The sequence below is a fragment of the Apodemus sylvaticus genome, chromosome 12, assembly GCF_947179515.1.
Source record: "Apodemus sylvaticus chromosome 12, mApoSyl1.1, whole genome shotgun sequence".
Lineage (NCBI taxonomy): Eukaryota > Metazoa > Chordata > Mammalia > Rodentia > Muridae > Apodemus > Apodemus sylvaticus.
Genome location: NC_067483.1, coordinates 82,520,746 through 82,545,500, shown reverse-complemented (window position 1 = coordinate 82,545,500; position 24,755 = coordinate 82,520,746). Strand labels below are relative to the sequence as shown.

General features: G+C 39.2%; 1 protein-coding gene across 6 annotated transcripts in view; it reads left to right on the top strand.

Annotated features, from left to right (window-relative positions):
• Positions 1 to 24,395, top strand: part of Rgs7 (regulator of G protein signaling 7) — a 383,745-nt gene extending 359,350 nt beyond the window's left edge. For 3 of the 6 annotated variants that reach the window (XM_052200292.1, XM_052200295.1, XM_052200291.1), the window contains 8 exons: positions 7,243 to 7,317; positions 11,033 to 11,131; positions 12,633 to 12,694; positions 14,381 to 14,491; positions 16,243 to 16,368; positions 20,861 to 21,047; positions 22,145 to 22,234; positions 24,321 to 24,395. In XM_052200292.1, the coding sequence (XP_052056252.1) occupies positions 7,243 to 7,317; positions 11,033 to 11,131; positions 12,633 to 12,694; positions 14,381 to 14,491; positions 16,243 to 16,368; positions 20,861 to 21,047; positions 22,145 to 22,234; positions 24,321 to 24,395 (825 nt within the window). Of the gene's footprint in view, positions 1 to 7,242; positions 7,318 to 11,032; positions 11,132 to 12,632; positions 12,695 to 14,380; positions 14,492 to 16,242; positions 16,369 to 20,860; positions 21,048 to 22,144; positions 22,235 to 23,538; positions 23,593 to 24,320 lie in introns of all 6 variants that reach the window. The other 3 variants (XM_052200293.1, XM_052200289.1, XM_052200294.1) reach the window with 2 other exon arrangements.
• The last annotated feature ends 360 nt before the right edge of the window (positions 24,396 to 24,755 follow it).

Below are 24,755 nucleotides of genomic sequence, written 5' to 3'. Positions count from 1 at the left end.
AGAAGATAGATCAGCTTTACTAGGGGTGAATCAAGGGTTATATAGTTTGGGAAATGGAGTTAGGGATATCCAGGATGGGCAAAGGTCACTGGCTGAAGGCTAAGGTATTGAGATGCCTCATTTTCATGGGGAGGAATTCCAGGGAATAGCAGGTGCTTGCTGAACATGTTCTTTTTGGGAGAAAAGAAGTTGAACCTGTAATCTAATCCAAGCTACATGATATTCATCCAGTATATTGTGTGTGTGCTGGGAGGTAATGTTGAACTCCCTAGACAAAGTCAGAGAAGGAGATGCCTTGCTGGTAAAGGGAGTCCACTATTTTGTGCTGCGCACAGAAGGCTATCTGGACAATGGTAGAATTCTACTTTATTGGCAGGACAACAACAGTGCAAACACTTAAACTGACCCACTTTTGGTTGTAGTTTTAAAAATAATTCAGGCCCATGTTTCAGGGAATGTAAAACAGTCCAAGCTCCCAGATGTTATATTACCTTCTGTCTTTTAATTCCTGATACATATTTGAGAGCATCTAGCTCATCATGTCTATGTCCTGACACAGATCTTCTAAAAGATATCATAAAAACACATCCACATGCTATTGCTGAAGTCTTCATATTTCCTACCGTAAACATAGCAAATCTAATTCTGTTCAAAATTAGCTGGGAAATATGCTGGGAAAGTCTTGGTCAAAGCAGTTGTTAAGACTCTGACATGCTGGGTTGGTGAGATGGCTTAGCGGTTAAGAGTACTGACTGCTCTTCATTAAGTCCTGAGTTCAAATCCTAGCAAACACATGATGGCTCACAACCATCCATAATGAGATCCGATGCCCTCTTCTGGTGTCTGAAGACAGCTACAGTGTACTCACGTATAATAAATAAATAAACCTTAAAAAAAAACAAAAAACAAAAAGGCTCTGACATGCTAACCTGGAAATAGTGATTCATTTACCTGCCACAATCTGACACTGTTGTTTCCTGACCTGTATCAGAGGCCGAGTGACCAATGCTGGAGGATGATTGGAAGTGCAGACCCGGCTAGAAAGATCAGCAGAAGGTGACAACTGACTGGGAGAAGACACAGGCCCTAACAACCCATGGACCAAAAATTTTAAAATCCTATGTGTCTAGTCCCCATGTTGTAACTGATACTGATACAGTGGGCCAGATAAAATAAATCAAGACACAATGGTGTCTGAGAGTCTCATATGCTATGCTAGGGTACAGGGTAAAATAAGACACATTTTTAAGTCTCTGATCTAAAGAAGACCATTTTCCTCTTTCAGTTAAAAACCTATGATTCCTTTTTTTGAAAAAAACAAAGAAACTAGCCTTTTATATTAACAGAGAAGAAATGAAAAGAAACATCGAAGCAGAAGAGATCATGAGTGTGCTTGGCAAACCAAGTGGCAGGGGCTAGCAGTGTGCCCTCAGCCCTCCCCCCAGATTCCAGGATTCCAGACAGGCACCACCACTCCAGGTTGTGTGTTCTCTTCATTATACTTTGTTCTTATAAAGCAGAATTAGTTTTTAGAAGAGTTTTAGGTTCACAGCAAAATGCAAAAGAAAATATGAAGAGTTCCTAAGTCACTCCTGCCTCCACGTATGTATCACATTCCTCATATCACCTCCCACCCCCACATGTGTATGACACCCCACATTATCACATGTCCCACAAGAGAGGTACTAGATCTAATGGACATGTGCTGTTCAATCACCTCCAAAGATCCACAGTTTAAATTCAATCTTCTCTTGTAGATGTATCTTCTGTGAGCTTTGACTAACACATAATGACATGTGTTTACCATTTGATACCATGCAAAGAAGTTTCACGGCCCTAAATATCTTCTGTACTGGTCACTCCTCCTTTCATCGTCAACCCCTTCAAAACCACTGATCCGCTCAAGGGCCATTTAGAATACTGACTGCTCATTGTACAAGAGCCCCCAGGAAGCGCTCTGAAGAGAGCTATTTTTCCACTCCCATCTTTTACTGTCACTCCAACATGGGCTATCCTGAGTTCTCCTGAGACACAGTATTTTAGCATAGCTAACAAGACTTTATTGTGTGTGTTGTAGGTCTAGCTCCATGATGGAACATGTGTATAGCCAGAGTAAGTCTCTGGGTTCCATTCCCACTGCCACAATAAATAAACAAATAGCTAAATAGATGTAGTATGCCCTGAAAGGAACTAAGGAACTCAATGGGGTTTGGAGTCTCTTATGAAATATCAGTAAGGGAACCAAGAATTGCTGCTTCTATTTTACATCTCATGGGAAACGCCTACTACAGAGGGAGGTATTTCTTAGTGATCTCATCATTTGCAGCTTGGGGATGGGTTCAGAAGCGCAGACTTCTAAGAAATACCTTCTGATAAATAACATTACAGTAATAGTACAACACAGCTCAGTTCTTTTGATGATAAATTCAGTGTTTCATCATTGGAATTGATTTAGGATATTGTGCTAGGCCCATGTAAATAGCACCTTATTATTCCTCGAATACCAAAACACTACGCATTGAACTGTTTCAAGCAAATGATACTTTTCTGAACTTAGCATTCCCACTTAGTAATAATAATGTTATTCCAAACTTAATGGGAAAATACATATGTCTCTGTAGAAAAACAGTTTATGAAGATCATATGGAAGATCATATGGATCTGCTACCTACTCTTGAAGCTATTAAAAATAAGCTTCAAAAATTTAATTGCAGGGCCTTTTCTATTTATGTCAACTTTTCATTTTATATTTATGTATTTTCTTTCTATGTATGTGTGTGGTATGCTAGTCTGTGGCATGTGTGCACCTGTGGGTATATTTGCAGAAACTTGAAGAGAACATTCCGTGTCCCTTCTGCTTTGTCGTTCTCTGCCTATTCCTTGGAGACAGGACATAGAGTTATCTGGCATCAGCAAGCCCAGTGATGCTTCTGTTTCTGCATTCCACAATATTGGAGTTACAGGTATACATGGCCAGGTCCTGATTTTTAGTCGGTGCTGAGATCTAAACTGAGGACATCATGTTTCCATGGCAAGTACTATCCCCTACTGAAGCATCTCTCCAGTCTAGGGTTTTTTTAATTATCAGCAACAATGACCTTGTTGGTGTAAATCAAAATTGCACTCTCTCTCTCTCTCTCTCTCTCTCTCTCTCTCTCTCTCTCTCTCTCTCTCTCTCTCTCTCTTCTGTGTGTGTGTGTGTATGTCTCTCTGTGTGTGTATGTCTGTGTGTCTGTGTGTCTGTGTTTTCTCTCTGTGTGTGTGTGTGTGTGTGTGTGCTCTATTAGGACAAACCAACAGAAAGGGCATAAAAATGGATATGAGAAATATTCTGCTGTATCATGTGCTGTGCCAACATAGGCATTATACTTCTGTATGGTGATGATTCATGTCTTTAGAATCTGTGGGGATATTATTGGAAAATTGATCATGCTGCTATTTATGAGTCTCACCATTTATAATCACAATCTGATACATAATTAGGTGTAGAAAAATAGTCCCTGAGTAAATGAAAGAATGGCAAAAGTTCTTTTCAATGTTTCATTTACTCCGGTGCCTGACTTCTGAAAGCAGCTACTCCGAGTGCTCAGTGTTCAGCCACAGCCTTAAGGATTTGGAAGAGTCCTAGAGAACTCTGCATGAATCGCTCTTACCTTCAACAGCCGCCCCCCAAAAGAAAAGGGCATTAGAAATTCCAGGAGCTTGCAGAGCTTGTGGGTACAGGCCTCCTAAGTCTTTCTGGTCATGTTATCATGTCAACCATTTAGCTGTTAATGATAAATTTTGAGTAGTCAGGTTTCATTTTTCTTAGATGAGAGCTATGTTATAAAACACATATTCATCCCAGGATTTGGCCTCTAATAATGTTTGCCTTTACAACCATCACTTTCTCATTAATCCCTTAGTGTTTTAACAGTCAGCTCAAGTAGGAATTTTCAATGTCTGTTAGCGGTTCATTAATCAAACTCAGGAGATCATAATCTTTGATATCTGAGGAGATAAATTTTAATTCTCTTTTGGGCTACCAGTCAGATGTGAGTGTGTGGGAAGAAGGGCTTTTCACTTCACACTTTCAGTGGCTGACACCGTTTCTGAGGCCGTTTGTTAATTATCCCACTTGCTATGAAGTCAAATTGACTTAGAGGCCTGGCTTTTCATGGAGGGAATTGTATCGTTCAGTTAACTCAGACTGGGCACATGTTTAAAATAGCATCTGTTTTTCACGCTTTCATTTCCTCAGAGGCCCTCTGGAGGGATAGGTTTAGACGTGGAGCCTGGGCTCGTCTGCATTTAACATGCAGGTGTAACTAACTGGACTGTTTGGGGAGATAATCAGTTTCTGTTTCCTTGGCTTTCTCTGCTGCTATCCACAGCTATTCACAGTTCAGAGCCAGAGGTTTTCTCTGTATGATCTCACACAGAGGGAATGAGGTCACACAGCAGCAGGAAACTTTCTAGAACCTGGTTGATTCCTGCTTGGGGCAGAATGTCAGACCAGAGTCCAGCTAATCACCTGCCCCTCACTGACGGAGTTTGTCCTCCAGACATTTGCTCCATGTATACTGTGTCTTTGTTTTAACTTCAATTTCTTGTCCCCCTGTCAGTCTCAGCATCTCTGTGCTGTTTGTTATGAAGGCCTGTTGCATATAAGCTCAAGAAAACCCTGCCTTAGGCTCCTTTCCCTGTTTTTTTAATTTATTTAAATGAAAATAAACTAATTATTATTAAAATTTTAAATTATAATTTAAATTATAAAATTTAATTATTTATTAATTATTTATCAATTATCTTAATTAGGTTGTATATATGAACTTTGGTGTTGGGTATGTACATGTGAGTGCAGGTGCCTCCAGAGAAGATGAGAGCATCAGATCTCCTTAGAGCTAGAGTCACAGGGAACTGTGTGCCACCCATCATGGGTGCTGAGAACAGAATTCTGATCTCTAAGAATAGTGCATGCTCTTAACCGCTTAGCCATCTCTCCAGCCTCAGCTTCCCTTTCTTGCTAATACTCATATGACACAAATATTCATGTGGAATGTATTCCTTATAAGGAACCTGCTGGTGTCATGGGACAAACTGCTTCATGGAAACCTCACTTGTTTGGGCTCGTCTAAACTGCCTTACTCTCTTTTTAGATTCCTTTCCCATAGAAGAGAAATACCAGCATTGTTGCTCCAAGCACATAACCTAAAGAAAATGTCTATGATCTCCTTGGAAATGCTGGGTTTTGATTAATCAATATCAGTATATCAATAGAAGTTTAACATTTTTCTACCCCTTCTCTAATGGCTGAGCTTGGGGAAAGATGACCACAACGTACTAGAAATTGAGTGACAAATGAAAACACAGTGCTTTGATATTTCTAAGAATCTTGGGAAGCAAGTAGATCAATGGCTGTGAACTCTGCCTATATTAAAATTATTAAAATCCAAGGGCCTTTTGTTTTTTAAGAGGTTAATGTTTACATATCACAGAAAGACTAAATAAAAATACTGGGTACTGGTCAGCCTAGTGCTGGGAGTAGTAGTTCAAGCAAATTTCTTACTGTCTATAAATTAGTCTCATGCAACACAGCTGATGTTCTTTCAAAATGAAAGAAACTGAGGCTGCGTATTGAATGAGTGAGTGGGTGAGTGAGTGAGTGAGTGAGTGAATGAGAGAAAGAGAGAGAGAATGTGTATGTGTGTGTGTGTGTGTGTGCCTACTTGTGCCAATGCATACACATGGAGGTGAGAGAACAATTTGCAAATAGTCATATCTCTCCTTCCAACATGTGAGTTACAAGGAACTGAACTTGTGCCATCCTTCATAGCATGAATCTTTACCATCGAGGCACCTCACTCACTGACCCTAACCTTTTTAACTGTTATCCTGAAGTAACTATTTATCCCAGCACAACATGGATTTCCTTCCATATCTGTAGTGTTTTATGTGGATATGTTTGCGCTTAGTTTAATGTAAGCTCTCTGAAAAACAGTAACAATATTTTCTTCCTTAATTTCCTTATGCTTTTCTGCATCGTGGTGGGTTTGATCACAGTGTCTGAGCTGTTGGTGAACTTCCTGAGAATGGCTCATGTCCCTAATTACTCAGAATGAATCTTCCTGCTCAGCAGGTAATGGGCAGCGATGCAGTCCTTTCTGCTCATCCCATCCAAACTCCAGAGTCACAGGATCCCTGGGGCAGTGTCGTACACATTTAAATCTTGTGATAGAATAAAAACCTGAATGATTGGCCAGAAATATACAACTTGATAGTTTTTAAATGAATTGCAGATCTCCATAAGTACTGGACCTCTGACTTCAACGGATGGAAACACAACCCACCTAAGGAAAAATTGTTTTTCCCAGGTTTAAGATTCTCTGCATTTCTGAAATTCCTTTCTTCTCTGCTTCCTGTGCCTCCACCTGTTGTTTGGAGAGAGCATTTCTGATTCATATTCTGTCCGCTCCTCTTTCTGTTCTCTCTTCATCCCTCCCACTTCCCCCCTCATTCTCCAAATACAAAAGAAGTTCACATCTATTTGTTTCTGAGGAACTGGACAGTAATTCTGGCAAAGTAAGACTCTGAGGCTGTCAGGAAGCCAGCAGCAGATGGCCCACATTTCTTTCAACTTCATATTTTGAAGGAATTTACATACCTAAGGGAAAAGAAAAAGAAAGTCAGAAACTTATAGGAAAAGTACAGTATATGGGTTCCTGTTTCTATCCTTACCCTCTCCATGGGGACCATGATTTCTATGCACCGTCTGTGAGGAAAGCAATATGCCCAGGTACCAGATTTCTTAATCACTATAAAAATGATTCATTCTGGGGTTTGTGCTGTCTCAATCTGAATACTATGGTAGTTGTGCACATTGTGAAAAAGTAAGTTCCACATAAAAGCAGCATAAGTAAGGTATGTATGCCCTGTGGGGAGCTCTGTGTGGACATCAGAATCACACCATTCTTTCTGTGATCCTTGTTTGGAGTGTTCAGTTTGAGCCATTGCAGCAGATACATGCTTCCCATACCAAGCCTGGGTCCTTTTTCAGTGATGTCTCTGAAAATTGTTTGATATTTTAGCAATATTATATCAGAAGGATAAAGTTGCAGAGGACTTTGTTACTGGTAGGTGATGGAATGGGCCAGGTCATCTTGGAAGCTGCTGATTTTCTCAGTCTCTGTGGAGGGATTCATTAGTGATGATCCTGCCAGAGCTGGCATACCTAAGATTTCTTTTATCATTTTCTTCCCCCAGCCTGGATGTGTAAATACTACAGAAGTGGACATTAAGAAATCATCCCGGATGAGAAACCCACACAAAACACGCAAGGTAAGTGGATGTGTGTCCCTTGGTCTTACTGAAGTGTCTACTTTCAGAACATCTATCACAGGGTGTTGCAAACATACTCCACTCTGGGGTTGTGTCCTGAGAATTCCTTCTCTGGAGTGAAACAAAGAAACATCTACTTCTCCTCAGAAGAACCCAAGGATAAGCCAAAGTGCATTCCACCAACATTTACCCTAGGCCAATGAATCTTTTGGGCTTTACAGAACCAGGGTGAGAAACCATTCACAGGAGAACAAGGGACCCCAAAAGTAGCTGCATTGGAAAGTCCTCCATACATTGTAGGTATCAGCATTCCCCTGGCTAAACAGATGGAGGTCCCTCTCAGTTAACTTTCCCAGGCTATATATTCTGGTACCTTCCAAGCCCCTAGTCCAAGTGCAGTTAGTGAAGAATTGCATACAAATGGCTAAGGAGTACAGGAGGTAATCTCAGATGAGGGTACAGGTACCCTTCTTACCCCCTCTTTCTCTGAGGGAACACAATATTCAATAGGCCCATGGTCATGGTTGCTCACAAGCAGGGACCACTAAGCTGAGGTAAATGCTCTCTGGTTTTCTTGAGGACCTTGTTTCTCCAACATGTTTGGAGGTAGAAGGGTGATGCCTTGGGACTGTGATGGAAGAGAGCTAGGATACTTGATTTCAACAGAACGTGTCCTCTTGGAGCCCTGCAGGCTGGAATAGGGCATGAAGATTTCTGGGGAAAGGAGATATCAAGGAGAGAACACGGTAATTATTAGAGAAACTCTGAGGGAAAAGGGAGATCAAAAATACAATTAACTACAGAAAGAGTAGGAAGCCCTCTTGACATTAGCATTTTTATGACACAACCATAGGTATAGGCAGCACTTCCCTGCCTGCTGTAAAAGAATCCCTCCTTCTCTCCCTCCCCACCCCCTTCTGTCTGTCCCTCCCTCTTTTCCCCTCTTCCTTCCTGTCTCTCTCTTTATTTTTGTAAACCTTGGGCCATTTTCAAGTTGTATTTTTTACATTTTAAATGTATTGTTTGAGGGTTTCTTAAATGCATATATGTGCATAGTATATTTAGATCAAATCTAGCCCGGACTCTTTCCTCTTCAACTCCATTTGGTAGTTAGAGATTGATATCGAGACTCACTCCTTGGGCACAGTGTAGACAGTAAGAGATTGTAGAATGCTCATCCCTAAGTCTGATATTTGTTTAACTCTTACTGCTACCAAGGCACAAGAATTATCATGAAAGAGGAACAGAAAGATTGTAAGAGCCAGAGGTTGTGAAAAGTTGCTGTGAGACAGCTTTCCAGACAGGAAAGGGACATTGCACACAGAAATTCATCGTGGCTGTGACAGCATACACAGGACCTGTGCAAGATCAACCTAACCATAATCCCAGCACAGAAGGGGAAAGGGCTTACAAAGTCACACCTAGCTGTGGGCCTATTGTCCGTTGAAAGCTACTGGAGGGATGGATGTCTGCTTTTGTTTAGTGCTACGTGATAGGGTCTCAAGTGTTCCAGAGTTGCCATGCACTCACTATGCAGCAGAGGGTAGCCTTGCACTTATAATCCTTCTTTTTCCACTTTCTGAGTGCTAAGATCACAGACATGAGCCACCATATGCAATTTTATACAGTGATGCAGATGCTAGTCACTCTGCCTCTGAACATTCCCAGGCTCAGTGAAGGAATTTTCTCATTTGTAAATACATGTGTACACGTGTGTGTGTGTGTGTGTGTGTGTGTGTGTGTGTGTGTGTATGTGTTGTGTTGTGTTGTGTTGTGTTGTGTGTGTGTGTCCTGTTGAATGAAATATTAAGGCACCATCTGTTGGGGAAAATATTTAAAAAGTAGAATTGGCTCTTTTACATGCTTGTTCCTCTGTCCCAGTGGCCTGACTGGCCATGTACTGGTGGGCAATGGCTGACCCGTTTTTATCTCATGGAGATTCTAACTCTGAACATCACAGTCTCTCCACCCAGCTCGATAGGTTCCCACTGGTAAGTCAATACCATGCCAATCCTGTACTTCAAATCCCTCATGGCCTTTGTAGAGCACCTCAAGCAGACCTATGCTTGGCCACCATACCTTTCTCTCTTGATCCCAGATGAGCCACTGCATGAAGGAAAATGCGACACAAACTTAGTTCAGAAACAATGGCAATTCAATCTCAGGTGCAACAACTCAAACCTAATCTTGTAAGTCTTATTAAAATCTGATTCCTCCAGTGGCAGATGCTTGGGGATGTGCCAGGATACTAGGAAACTCTAGCAGCTACGTCTTATCTCCCTGATGTCCTGGTTCCAAAGAGAACTAACTCTTCTGATTCTTTTCTCTTTCATCCAACCCGAAAATCCCACCTACTTACCCAGTGATTGGCTCCTTTATTCATTAGGGGATTGGTTCAAAAGAACAGCACCAGGGCCATTCACAACAGTTTCCCACCTCCAGGTCCAGCACAAGTCACTCTGAAAACAGTCCAGAGAATGTCATCCATCATTAATAAAAAACACTATGTCTCTGAAGATCTTTTCTGTGAATCTCATATAACCCAACATTCTTCTAAAATGAATGTTTGTACATGAAGATGAACTAAAGCTAAGATGTTTGCAGATTCACAAACCTTATGTCATGTTGTTTTATTCTTCTGTTAATGATCCCCAATATGACCTGAGTTTTTTGGTTTTTTAGTGTGTGTGTGTGTGTGTGTGTGTGTGTGTGTGTGTGTTTAGTTTGGTTTTGAGGAAGTTTCCCTTAATGTTAGGACAAAAAAACCACAGAAGGAGTTACAACGCCTATTTAGATTCAATGAGCAAACATCTTACCTCTAGGGATTCTCTGATCCCAAGAGCAAAGGCAACCCACACTAAGCCTGGGCTTTCTGGATGCTCCTGGTTCTTTTCTTCTGCTTACAGTGTACCCTCAGCTCATCCACCAATGGAGCTGAACAAAATCCAAAAGTCAGCCAGCTCTCCAAAAAATGCAGTGTGCCCCTCTCCAACCTGAATTATTCAAAATCCCTTCCTGTGGCTGACTGGCACATGCTCAAACTGGGAGAAGAAAGCACGGGAGTAAACAGGTGGAACTTGCATATGCTGAAGTGATCATGAACCCTCTTCTCCTCACTAGACTCCGTGTTGATATCTGAGCTGGAGCTTCTGAGGGCTTCCTCCCAGAAATCCCAGAGAGCTTTTGTTAACAGGAGAGCTCTTCACACTCCATCCTCTTCACACCATCAGCTCTCCACACACCATCAATTGTGGCAGAAGCCTGAGGTGGCATGCAGAGGAGTACTGTAAAAAGAATCAACGTATGTCAGCTCAGTTTGTCTGGCACACAATTGGGAGTGCCAGACATTATTACCCCAAGTGGTATGACTTCACTCTGTGTGTGTGTGTGTGTGTGTGTGTGTGTGTGTGTGTGTGTTGAGAGAGTGAGGCAGACAGACAGATGGAGGGAGGGAGGATGGAGGGAGAGGTGGAGAGAGAGAGAGAGAGGGAGAGAGGGAGATGTGGAAACTCCCTATGTATTTTTCAAGTATCCTTGGTAATATTTACCCCTCCTCCCTCTTCTATACTGTTTCACTGCCCATTTAGATTTTGGTAAGAAACATCAAATAAGCTTTGAGACTGTTCACTAAACATATGATAGAATTTGCTTTGTGGAAGGTCTACAGGTACAGGGGATATCTTGTCCTGACACTTTTCTTCTTATTTCAATATAGTCTGTCTATGGTTTACAAAATGACATCCGAAGTCACAGTCCCACCCACACACCTACACCAGAAGCCAAGCCTCCTACAGAAGATGAGCTGCAGCAACAGGTGGGTCTTTCTATGAAATGACCAGCTAGGACGAATAGGGCAATGGCTCTGTGTGGAAGACAGTGAACGTTTATACAGGTGTTTTAGATGGTTATTTGTATTATAGAGATTTACAATGAAAAGGTAGTGAAAGCCAGGCATGGTGGCACTTGCCTGTAATTCCAACCCTCAGCAGCTGAAGGCAGGAGGATCAAAAGTTCTTGGAAAGTTGAGTTTGAGCACAGACTCTCTCAAAAACAAAACAAAACTTTAACCAAAGGGGTAGACATATAGCTCAGTTGGTAGTATATTTGCTTGGCCTATGGAAGCCCTTGGGGGGTCAACTTACAGTAGTACTGCATGTGTGCATATGTGTGCATATGTGCTCTGGTCTGATTCTAAGACATGAATATGAAATAAAGACATATATAGAAATGCTTCTTACAGCTCTTCACTAATTTATCTTTGCTTCCAGACAATTTTTCTAAACCAACACCTGACTTAGAGGTGTCTTGGCCATAAAGAGTTATTTTTTTAATTTATTGATATATTTATTTACATTTCAAATGATTTCCCCTTTTCTGGACCCCCACTCCCCGAAAGTCCCATTTTGAGCCCCAAATCCTTGTCCTAAAAAAGACAGTAGGTTGGAGACAGAGTCGAATTTTCCACGTGTCCATTGACACCATCACCAAAGCAGTGTGGGCAGTCTGGTTTCCACAGCACTGATTTCTCTAACCTTTTGAAATTTGTCATCACTGATGTGTCACCACTGATTGTCCCTTTTAAAAGTCTGTTTGTCTCCAAGAAATATTTCAAAGTAAATGCCAAAGTCTGATAACAAGTCATGACTGCCTCTTGTAATTGGCTTAATCAGAGGGATCCCTCTCCCCTCATTTGTTTTCACTAATATTTCACTGCACTGAGATTCATCAAAAGTCAATGTTCACTTTTATATGATATTTATAATTTCCTTATAATTTATAAGAAGAAAGTTGTTCAGGAACTTCTTTTCTAAATTAGTTTGATTGTGTATTTATATAAACATATTTCATGAGTTAATAAGATTACTTTCAAGTTATATAACATTAATCCTTTCTTGGGAATGAATAAAATGATTAATAAGAAAAACAAATAAAATGATTAATAAAGAAATTTTTAAAAAACCTTATTTGGGATAGTACAAAGTTATAAAATTTACTTTAAAAATCATGGTAACCAATAAAGGTACATTGGTTTTGTGAGTTAAATATTTGTAGGATATTGAATTTTGATTTTGAATGTAGATCTGAATATTTAAAATCACCATAGCACATTTTCAATAAAGTTGTTTTCTTGAAGCAAGCATTTTATTCAAATGTATTATTGTTCTAAAGTTATACTAGTTATGTTTATATTCATAGGTCTATGCAGTAATTTTTTCTATCTTTAACTGATCTTCCTATAATATACTGAGCAAGGATTAAAAGTTAGAGAATTGATTTGCCATTGTTTATGTACTACGTCATCACCTCTCTTTCAGATAAAATACTGGCAAATACAGTTAGATAGGCATCGGTTAAAAATGTCAAAAGTTGCTGATAGGTAAGTATTTCATGGTATCAACATAAATTTTTATTTTTATTTTTTATTTTATTTTTCAAAGTATTTTTAATTGGATATTTTCTTTATTTACATTTCAAATGTTATCCCCTTTTCTGCCTTCCCCCTCTCTGAGAAATCCTCTCTCCCATCTCTCCTCCCCCTGCTTCTATGAGGGGCCCACCCACCCCACGTCCCTGCCCTTGATTCCCCTATACTGGGGCATCTATCGAGCCTTCATAGGAACAAGGACCTCTCCTCCCATTGATGCCTGACAAGGCCATCGTCTGTTACATATACACAACCATGTGTGCTCCTTGGTTGTTGGCTTGGTCCCTGGGAGCTCTGGGAGGTCTGCTTGTTTGATATTGTTGTTCTTCCTATAAATTTTTATTTTTAAAGATGTATTTATTTTTAAAGATGTATTTATTTTTATTTTATGTGCATTGGTGTTTTGTCTGTGTGTGTTTTTATGCATGTGTGAACTGGTACCCCTAGAGTCCAGAAAAGGGCATTGAAGTTCCCTGGAACTAGAGTTATGGATGTTTGTAAGCATGTGCAGGTGCTGGGAATCAAGCCCAGGTCCTCTATAAGAAAGTCCAGTACTCCTTCTAGCCCCATGATACAAACTGTAAATGCCATATGACAACTGTGTTAAAGATGGGAAGCAAGTTACTGTAGAAGAGTGGAATAAATTGTTGAGACATTTGCTGGAGTGTGTTGTCTTAATTTTTCCCATGAACAAACTTCTACAGAAGTCTTTTGTCATAATTTAAAGACAACAGATTGTGTTATGTTGCAGAAGTCCAATCCTTGTGGAACCAAGAATCAGGTTTATTGGAGTGGCATCTTCTTACTCCTGGTGGAAGAAAGGAATCTTTTAACATAACTGGCTCCTATTTGGCAACCTAGTGACTCTGTAAATTCATTTTTAACATTCATAATCAACTCTTTATAAATGCTAAGATTTTGAATTAAACTATGATTTTAGATTATATTATCTTAACTAAAAATTTTATGTTTGTGAAAATAGAACAACATCAAATTTTCAGTGATCTTTAAAGCTTTCAATGGCTTATTTCTTTCCAATGTGGATTCTGCTAACAAATTAAGCATAACTTGGATATTATGAATACCCTTAGGTTCCCTTTCTTTCCATAGAGGAATTGATTTAGAAAAGAAAAGCCTATTCTTAATAAAAATGTATGCTGTTTGCTTAAGGAGTCTACCAAGCTTTTCCTCTCCAGTGTTATCCCTCTCTCCTTTCCTTTTTTGGTATCAAAAAATAATTTTAGTCAGGGATTTCTATCTGTATTTGAGACAAACAATGTTTCCAATCTTTTCTGCAACTTGGCTATGAATGTTCTGGCGAGCCAGGACTGGAATGATTCTCTGTTCTCCATGCTCAGGCAGACTGGACCATATAATCTTTACAGGATCTCACTCACGTCCAATCTCAGGCTGGGAGGTAGACTCCTAGTCTGTCTGCAAGAACCATGGAGACCTGTGGCATGTAGGCTGTGGAAATATGGGAATTACCATTGGAGTCCTTTCCCATGTAGTGGTTGTGGATTCCCCGGCTCACCATTTTCATTTTGTTTCCCTCACGTTGAGCGAGAAATAACTTCAGAGTGAAAAGTTAACGTGGAGATGATGTTTTTGTTTTATCCTCCTCTGTTTTCTCCCTAGTCTACTAAGTTATACAGAACAGTATGTAGAGTATGACCCATTTCTTGTGCCGCCTGACCCTTCCAATCCATGGCTTTCAGACGATACGACTTTCTGGGAACTTGAAGCAAGGTAAAGACTATTACTTCCTTCTGACTATGTCAGCTGTTTAAGAAAGTGCATGAAATAAATAACAGATTCAAGAGCTGACTCCTTGGAAAGATGATACTGCCCTGCTCTATATTTTCCATGATTTAGCATTGTTGATCAAAAAGAGATTTTAGGTGCAGGCTTCCACACTTAGATTTGCCCTGTTGCTAGAGTGCTATCCTGCCATCAGACCTGGTGGAGACCTTGATGGAGCCGCAAAGCGTTATATTAAGTAAAATAAGTGGGACGTTGAAAGAAGAGAACTGCATGCTCTTACAAAAATATAATAATGATTGAACTGAGAGTAAAATAGTGGTCCAAAGAGGCTGGGAAAAGTAAGGAGAGCAAGGAAGAAGGAGGAGGTGCTCAATGGGATGTTAAGTAACAGGCCCATGGGGTCTCACAGGTCGGTGTGCTGTCGGACAGTAGGATGGCAGCTGAGATCTATGTGCTGTATACTTCAAACATTTGCATATTATATATAAGCAAATTCAAATGTAAATATGTATGAATTTTTATAGATTTCAAAACATAAATTTAATTTTAGAAACAAATTTGCATTGCTGAATAAACTGGCCCAAAATTAGGGGTGATATTTTAAATATGAGTTAGTCAAAAATCAGATCTTCAGTTTTTAAAATTCAGCTCCTTGCTATTAAATCATTTGAAAATCCATAGAGTCATTTAGGCCTGTGTTTAGTCAAAATTGATAGTGAGTCCACACTTTAAGCCCGGTGCAAACATGCCTATATAAATTTCATTTTAAAACCAAATGAACTCACCATAAACATGGAGAAACTGACTTTTAAGAACCCAAGCCCAGGTAGAATTCCAAATCTCTTTGGTGAGCTGTGTGGAGCATTGTGGTATCAGTCTTGAAGCTCATTCGGGGTGATTACATGTCTCTGTACAAAGACACTGTTAGTATTCCACAGCACTTCTGTTTTGTTTCATCTTAGGCAGAGTCTCCAGAAGTCTTCACTCACAGGTTTTATACACATATTCATAAACACACACACACACATATATACACATATATAATTTGTGTATATACATATATGCATATATGAGAAAGACAGAACTCCCAAATCTATTATAAATGCGGTTAATATATAATTGCAGTATAATCATATGATGTAATGAGGCCCTACAGGCACCAATGCATCATTCCAAGGATGATCTACATACACCACAGGTTGGACTATATAGTGGTTGAAATGGGGCTCTGAGTAACAGTGGTTAGGTTTTGCCTCTTACTCTTTATATGACATGGTATCAAGTTAAAGTTCTTTATATACTAGCTTTGTCTATAAAATGAGAGAAGGGATACTAGCTTTGTAAAGTTGCTAAGACTCCATCCAGACTATTAGTGACAGATGATCCCTCGGGGTTAGATCATATTATCAATCTAACACATACCTCACTGTCATTTCATGAAGAATAGTCAGTCAGTAATATATTATGGGTATAGAAGATAAGTTAAAGATGGACATTCTTCTAAGGTATATATAATAAAGAAACTAGGAATTGGCCCAGGTATGGTGACACATATCTTTAATTCTAGCACCTGGGATCTGTGGATCTTTGTGAGTCCAAAGCCATTCTGGGCTACACAGAATGGTTTGCTTGATTTTCAAGTAAACCAGTGCTACATCTCCAAAGCCTTACCCATCCCTAACAAAATGGCAATTGTAATAAGAGGGATGTATTTAGCCTTATTTTCTCTTTCACAGCAAAGAACCAAGCCAACAGAGGGTAAAACGATGGGGCTTTGGCATGGATGAGGCATTGAAAGACCCAGTTGGGAGAGAGCAGTTCCTTAAGTTCCTAGAATCAGAATTCAGCTCAGAGAACTTAAGGTAAGTCACAGTTTGTTGTTGTGAGCTAGAGAGTCACTGTTGTGCCTAGTTATCTTAGATGGAAGTGACCTGTCCCACTCATAGCTTCACGATGATGTAAACAAATTCATCTCTGCCACTTAAAAATGGAAGAAAGACTAGCAAGGCAAAAGCTATTCGGCATTATCATCTGCTTTTCATTGTTTATTTGTGTACTGCCTCTGAATTTGTTGGCTATATAAATTTAGACCACTAAATTCTGACTCCATAATTTAGAACTCCCAAACTGATATTTTGACAAAGTAGAAAATGTTTGTATTAGTCAGTATTCATGCTATAATGCCCAAAAGAAACAAACAAGGGAGGCTTATTTTGGCTCACGGTTTCAGGAAATTTTACTCCTTCATGGTGGAAAAGCAGGATTGAGCAGTTCAGGTCATGGCAGTGGGCAGTGGAAATATATGGCTAAGATTGTTCATATTATACAAGTCCTGGATGCAGGGAGAATACACATATAAATATTAGATATGTCTTATATATACATGTATATATTAGATTATGGATATATATGTATATACATATATATATATATATATCTTGTCTGCTGTATGTATAACATGTTTCTTAATCAAATGATACAACTCCCATAGCCTTCTCATAGCTTTCTCATAATGCCACATGACATACACACCATAGTAACAAAGACATGAGCCTTTGAGGAGAGTTGAATCACAACAACAGGCAATAGTATTTGTACAGTTATTTTAAACATCATCACCTACTTATCAATATAAACTTCCAATCTCACTTCTTCAATAAAAAAAGAGAGTGAATAACTCAGTTAAAGAACTTAGACCAAAAGTCCAAGGACAAATTTTTGTTTTAATTGTGTGCCTTTAAAAGCAGTTGAGCAACTGATCGCTTCTCAGGCTTTTAGCTAAGATAAAACATAAGAGGAGGTGTGGAGATGAGTTGTGCCTGGAGAAGAGAGAGACCAGGGCACCTGTTTTTCTCATCAGTCCTAGACATCATTCTGATCTGTTGTAATATTTTCTACCTCAAGGGGCACATAGAAAAAGCTTTTTAAAATATGATGCATTACAGTGGGTGTTCCTAGCTCTGATTTAGGTGATAGAAACAATGTTTTCACTGCATAAAACTTTATTATTTATCTTTTTAAGGTGAGAGTCTTCATTATATTTTTGAAACCTGATATCCTGTTTTTACTCCATCATGTCTTATGAGGCCCTGTGAAATTTATTTATAGAAAGATATTGGCATTTATTTATTTTTATGAGACCTTATCTAGACAACGAATTGTTGCATTTCTTTAGGGGATAGTCAGAAATGGGCATAAAGGTTGTAGCTCTCTCACAGTCAGACAGATGGACTACAGTCAGAACTCGAATCCTTTCATTTTCGCTATGTCTGTCTTATATTCTTGTGTGTGCTTTCTTGCTGTTTGGAGAGTCCTAGGGATTTGGGGGAGGTAGCTACTAATGAAACTTTTCTAAGTTGAGCCTACATCATCCATGATAAAGTACAAGAATGCATTATGAATAACTCAAAGAAGCATTATTTGAATATTTCACTATACATGTATATGGCAGGGTGAGTATTCCTTTCTTTTTCTTTTCTCTTCCCCTTCTTTTTCTCCTCATTTCTCTCTCTCTTCTTCCTTCTCCTCCTCTTCCTTTTCTTCTTGTTTGTTTTGTTGTTGTTGTCTTTGAAGAAAAAATTACCAGTAGTATCTAAACAGATAAAAACACTCCTGTTCTCATAACTTCAGTGGAGTGTTGTTTGCAGATAAGAACACAAGTAGCCCCATGGGATGGGATGCTGATGTTGAGTCTTTAGAGCAGATAGTAAAGGGGAGTATGTAACACAGAGCCACCGCAGACATCTTAGCAAAGATGGCTCACAGGCTGAGAGTGAATGGTGAGAAGACCACTGGGCAACAGAGTGGCCTGGAATACGGGGCTTCAGGAAGGAACGTAGGTCACTGCCACATTTTCAATTTCTGTTACACCTTTGATATTTCTTATGTTAAACCTATGCCATACTAGTAATATTCCTGAAAGGAAATTATACATACGTCTATCAGGAGTGAGGGTATGGCTTGGGCAGTAAAGTGCTTGCTCTACAAGCATTAGGATCTACGTTTAATCCCCAGAACCCATGGTAAAAAATCTGAGTGTGACGGTTCATATTTTAATCACAGGGCTTGTATAGTCTGAGTGAGACCCTAGGTCTCATTCCTCACACTTGGATTGGATTGTTGATATAATTCAAAAAGTTAAAATGCTTCATTTGTAAGCCTGGAAGCATCAGTTCAATCCCTGAGACCCACAGAGGGAAGAAAGGACTAATGCCCACAGACCATTCAGATTAACACATGATACACATACACACCATGCACATAACCACACAATACACACAGATACAACATACCATATATACATACACATACATCACACAGATACAATACCACACTTATGCACAAATACACATATACACCACACACTCCATATACACACCACACACACACACATATAAACCACATAAACATGCCACATAGACACACATATAAACCACACAAACATACCATACATACCTACACCACACATACACAGACATGCACTAATAATAAAAAATATAAAAATAAAGTGAATAGCATATACAGAAACATGCACACATAAATATTAAACATGCTATAGGTATTTCTTGATTCTATTATTTGTCCTATCATGTTATTTATTAAATGTAGATAAATGATAGAAAGACACAGCTATGGAAAACATTTTGAATTCCCATTGCATACTATGTTTTATGGATACTTCTCTGAGTATATTATAGTATTTGGCCTTTATTATTTCTGACAGATATGAATCTAATAATAAAAATTATACATCGTAAATATCTGTATCTTATTTCATAGACAATCAGGACATGTCTGAATCAGGTCAGTATTTTGTGTAAGGTCACAGTGCATGAAGAGGCATTCGTGTTTCTTATACCAGTATAAATCAACTGCCCGTCTTTCCCCAAGTCTAAACCGTACCCTGGCTTCCCAGTAAATATCTGCTTCCCACAATACAGAGTGATTCAGACAGCAAGAAGGGCTGTGAGTTGCAGTTCAACCACTCTCAGGACATCTTTCTCTGAGCAGCAGTCTCTAGACTCTGAGGTCTAGAGGTTCTGCTATTGAGGGACCATTTTACTCACTTTATATATCAGGATGGGAGAAGTGAAAAGATACTGCTTATCCACCTCTGCTTCCTCTTCAAACACACCCTCGGTCTTCTTTTGCCAACATTTTGTGAAATCAATGTTGTAATAGCATGGATTTTTATCATTAAGCACATAAGTTGTGCCAAGCACTTTGAGATATTATTTATGTAACCTACATCACTGAACTAGTCACTAGTTCTCTAGGAACTATGACATGGGCTTGGAGTTGTGCTTTTTTATATCCCTATACTAATGAGGAAATCGAGATGCAGGGATGTCAGGGCACTCATAGAATCCAGCTGCTATTAAGGGAAGAGTGAGATTAAAACTGCTACTCTCTCCATTTTATTAAGGTAAGACAGCTGTGCCAATGATATTGATGAGAATACAAAAGGTGATGCTGTTGCTAGGGAAACAGTGTGAAGGAGGGGTTGTGAGAATGCCACCTCCTCCAGACCTTCCAGGGCTAGCCTTCAATGCCTTCAATTAAACCATGTAATCTTTACATCTTCAGTTCCCTGTTCTCTAAAGTGGGGAGTACATCACATTATGGGGAATTATAATGATCACAAATACTTAGAATATAGTAACTCTATACATATGTCTTTATGTGCTCACATTAGCACCTCAACGACTGCCTCCTTTACCATTCCTGATTTCCAGCTCCATTTAACTTCTGATGTCAACACAGGTAGAAGAGCTTCCCCTGGACCCCATTTTTCCATCCATAGACCTCTGCATCAGGACCCTTCTTGGCTCAGCATTCTCAGACCATCTGGTGTACACTACCTACGGAAACCCCAGTGTTCTTCCTAGCATTGCAGCTGTTTCAGTGTGGGTGGTTTTCTTTGTTAATTCTCTGCTTGCCGAAAGCCCTTCTGTGTTGCATCAGTGAAATTGAGACTATACAGGACCAGGGCTCTGGCACATCTGGTTTTAATAAAAGCCAGTGAATATCAGTGATTTTCAATCTTTTCTACTAAAGGGTTTTTGAATACTGGGGAGGAAGAAGCATGAAAATCAAGAGTTCAATGTCATCTCTAGCGTCATAAGTTCAAGACCATCCTGGACTACATGAAACTCTATATTAAAACAGTAAAAATTAAACAAGAGAAAAAGAACTTTTATGTCTTTGAATATGACTAGTGAGGAAAAAATAAACCTAGTGAGGGTCTCATATTGGAACCTCAAGAGAAAGTGAGCTTGCTAATATAGTGAATGAACATTACAAGCATTTCCAGGGGCAACTTCAGAGCATTCGGGTGTTGTGGTATTTTTGCAGGTTCTGGCTGGCAGTGGAGGACCTGAAGAAAAGGCCTATCCGAGAGGTCCCCTCTCGAGTGCAGGAAATATGGCAAGAATTTCTGGCTCCTGGGGCCCCCAGTGCCATTAATTTGGATTCTAAGAGTTATGACAAGACCACACAGAATGTGAAGGAACCAGGACGATACACATTTGAAGATGCTCAGGTCAGTAAGTGCTCTAAGCTCTCAGAGATGCCACAAGGCCAAACTTACTCTGCAGTGTTTAAAGTTCACATTACAGGACATAAAATAAGTTTCACTGACTGAGGAGGAGAGAACAAAGACATTTCAAATAAGTCATCTTTTAAACGCCTGGGAAGTTTAAAAAATACAAATTTAGTGTTTCTGTGTGAGAATGGCATGGACCATTCAGGTTACCCTCACATCATGGGATACTGCACAACTAACTGATGTTTCACTAGACTTGGAAGACAGTGGAAAGTGTAAGTTCTCCTAAACTGCCAGAGCAGAAACTGCCAGGGTTAGATTAAGATGGAGTTAAATGAATGTGTTCTTTTCTTGGCTTGACTTCTTTGTCCATCGGCATCCATCAGACAAAAGAGGCTAGGGTGTAGCTCGTCCGCAGATTTCAAATCGGAAAGGCATAAGGCTTGCTTTCAGTCTGAATGGTAAGGGAGAGGGAGAGAAAAAAATCTATAGACTTTTTTAGGAACAGATGAAAACCATGATACCATACAAGAAAAATAAAAGGCAGAGACTAAAGATTTGTCACTTACACGAGCCCAACAACTAATTTCATGCATGAGACCTGAGTCAAAGTAGATATGCAAGATAATTTATCATAGAATTGTTCAAAGGGCAAGATCTGCCTTGGGCTGCCTGGTTCTACCAGCAGATGTAGATATGTAGAGCCTCTCCAATGACTGTGTAGACACCATGTTACATTATCCACTTTGGGCTTGGAGTCATTTTTCAAAAAAGAAGACATTTCTTTTTTCAAATGTTTCACATAAACTGGCACATTGAAGTTATTTCAAATGTCCTCTTGACGAAATTCCATTTTGAAAATGACCATACATGTTTTTATTTCCTCCTCAGTAGCTCCCAGCTCAATGTAAACATTGCTCTGGGAAAGAAATGATGGACTGAAAGATCCAAATGTCCTGTACACGTCGGTGCTCTTATCGGCTATTTTAGGGTACTTCTGCATTTGTTCTTTAGCCACTTGAGTGCTCTCATCGTAGGGTTTCACTCTTCTATTAAACTGATAGAGGAACCCCTTGCCCATTCTCTCTTTTCAGGAGCACATTTACAAGCTGATGAAGAGCGACTCATACCCCCGATTTATAAGATCTAGTGCCTACCAGGAACTTCTACAGGCAAAGAGAAAGGTACTGGTTCTTTGTGACCTCTCTTGACCTCAGTTCCTAGTTATAATTAATCAGACTAAATACCTCTGTTGGGTCAGGGTTTCAGTCAAATGGTAAGTATGCATTCTCTGAGACCTTTCCCCAAACCCATCCTTTTCTAGGGGCCATTTAAGTTGGGTTTGTTTCTATTTTCATTTTGTTCTGTGTATAATTTTTCATTTGTTTTTACATTGTCTATGTTTTACAAAGGCTGTTAGAAGCTCTTCTCATGTTAATCCTGAGCATTCCTAGTTAAAGGAAATGAAAAACTCCAGCAAAAAAAGAATAGGGTGCTGACACTTGAAGCAGGTTTTGTTTACTTACAAAGCTAGCATGTATATTTACAGCAAAATATAAAATGTTTTTCAGGTATCAACAATGAGATGCAATAATATTGGCAGATAAATATTTTTATTTGACTTATATCTAATTAACTTAGTATTTTGATGACCTATTTCAAACAAAGATGGTAGGTGAGCACATTTGGGAAGAGTTGCAGTAGAATTATTTAATTAATGAATTAATTTTGTAATCAGTCTCACTGCCCATAAATCTCTTATATGACCAATGTAACTGTAAATAGAAAATCTGTAGACGAAACTCAACACCATTCATTGTTTTTTAATGCTAACACAACATAGATTCTTAAATTTCTCAGATTAAGCTTCAGTTCTATTATCATTAGACTGATGAGTATATTTTTCATAGACCATTGCCTTTGCAAATTAAATTAGTTCCAAGTGGCTATACTGCTCAGTATGGCAGTCAAATGTCAAGTGATCACTCACCACAGCTACAGGCTTTAATAAGAGAAAGAATCAAGTGAGATTTCTATCCATTGAACAAGGTCTATTCTGTAGCCAACTCTTTATCAGATCAATGGTATCAACAGAAATCCAACCTTCTGAGAATATTCGGAACCAATCCTAATGAAGCCCTACTAGATTTTCAGCTATTTAGACTTTGCAAATGCCAGCATAAAAGCTTGTCACATCTACCACATTTCTGCTTAACTTGATTTTGCTTTAAATTACACCATTTTATTTGCTCAAGTATATGTGGGTTTCTTTTGGTTTTTTTTATGATTAAAAAATCACTCATAAACAAAGAACTTGGATCCAGTGATGAGACGCATCCCTTGGCAACCCCTTTGCCATGTGGGCATGGGTTTCATATATGGGCTTGCCATCCTGTCTTTTTCTGTTCTGTTTTTCTTGCCTTTTTTAAAAAAAAATTCCCTTTGTTTCCCTTCACCCTACTCCCTTCACTTATCCCATACATTTAAGTCTGGAAACTCAATGGATCGCAGAACATCTCTTGAGAAATTTGCACAGAATGTGGTAAGTTTAACTTTTTTGAGGAATTACAGTTGTTATCTTCAATGAAAATTTCCCTATTTTCAGTCCCATTGCCCACCCTGTATTCCTTGACACCAAAAGTATTGTCTCTATTAAAACCCATAATCCTGCTTCCTGCTTATCTTTCTCCCCAACCCTTTAGAGAGTAGAAATAAAGCTGCCATGCAGGCACAACCGCATGAGCTAAACTAAGGTTTGGAAAGAAGTGGATAGCATGGTGTAGACAATGAAGGAATACGTTCCTCTTTGTGTCTGTGTTCCATGTATCCTTTTCCTTATTAATAATAGCTGCATGCAATTTTTTGCTCTTACCTCAACTTTTCATTATGGTTAAAAGATTGAGACAATGCAACTTGTGTGCTTTCAGCCTTTGAAAGGAGAAAATAATCAAATGAGTATTACAAAGCCAAGTGGTCATGGAAGCAAGCTGAGCTCCCTACCTTTAAAAGGATCCACTGTCACGTGGCTCTTATTCTCTGTTTCCTTCAAAGGTGTTGGAAATTGTCACGTTAATCTAAGGAACCAGTAACTTTCCTCCCAGGATGTTCGTAGCCTCTCGCCATGTGTTTTGGTGATATATATTTGTTTGTTGGATTCTCTTGTTATTTTTATTTTATTTATTTTGATTTTTTTGTACTGTGCCAGTACCTTTGGAACTTTCTGACATGTGTAAGCTCAAACTAAAGACTTCAACACATTTATTTTTATAGGGCAGAAACATCCCCATTTTCCCATGCCATAAAAACTGTACACCAACACTGAGGGCCAGCACTAACCTGTTATGAAAAGAGGTAGAAGAATCTTGGTTTCTACTCAAATTTGTCTGCATCATCTGTGGAGTCGTGTGGTTAGCTCCATGCTGCTCTTTGTATGTGTATGTGGGTGTGCTGTGGCTTTTGTTGTGATGGTCAACTTAAGTGGAGTTATGTGTGCTGAGATATAAGCAACCTGAGTTCAACAAACTTTGTTTTCAGTTTCCTTCAAAGGTTCACCACGCAGTGGGAAACACCAGTTCACTTTATGGCTGTTGTGACTGCACAGAGCATTTGAAACACTTTTAAACAGCTATGTAGACTTTGAACAGTCAATGTGATTGCATCAATTAAAATTGTAGAGAATGAAAGATTCCAATAATTTAATGACAC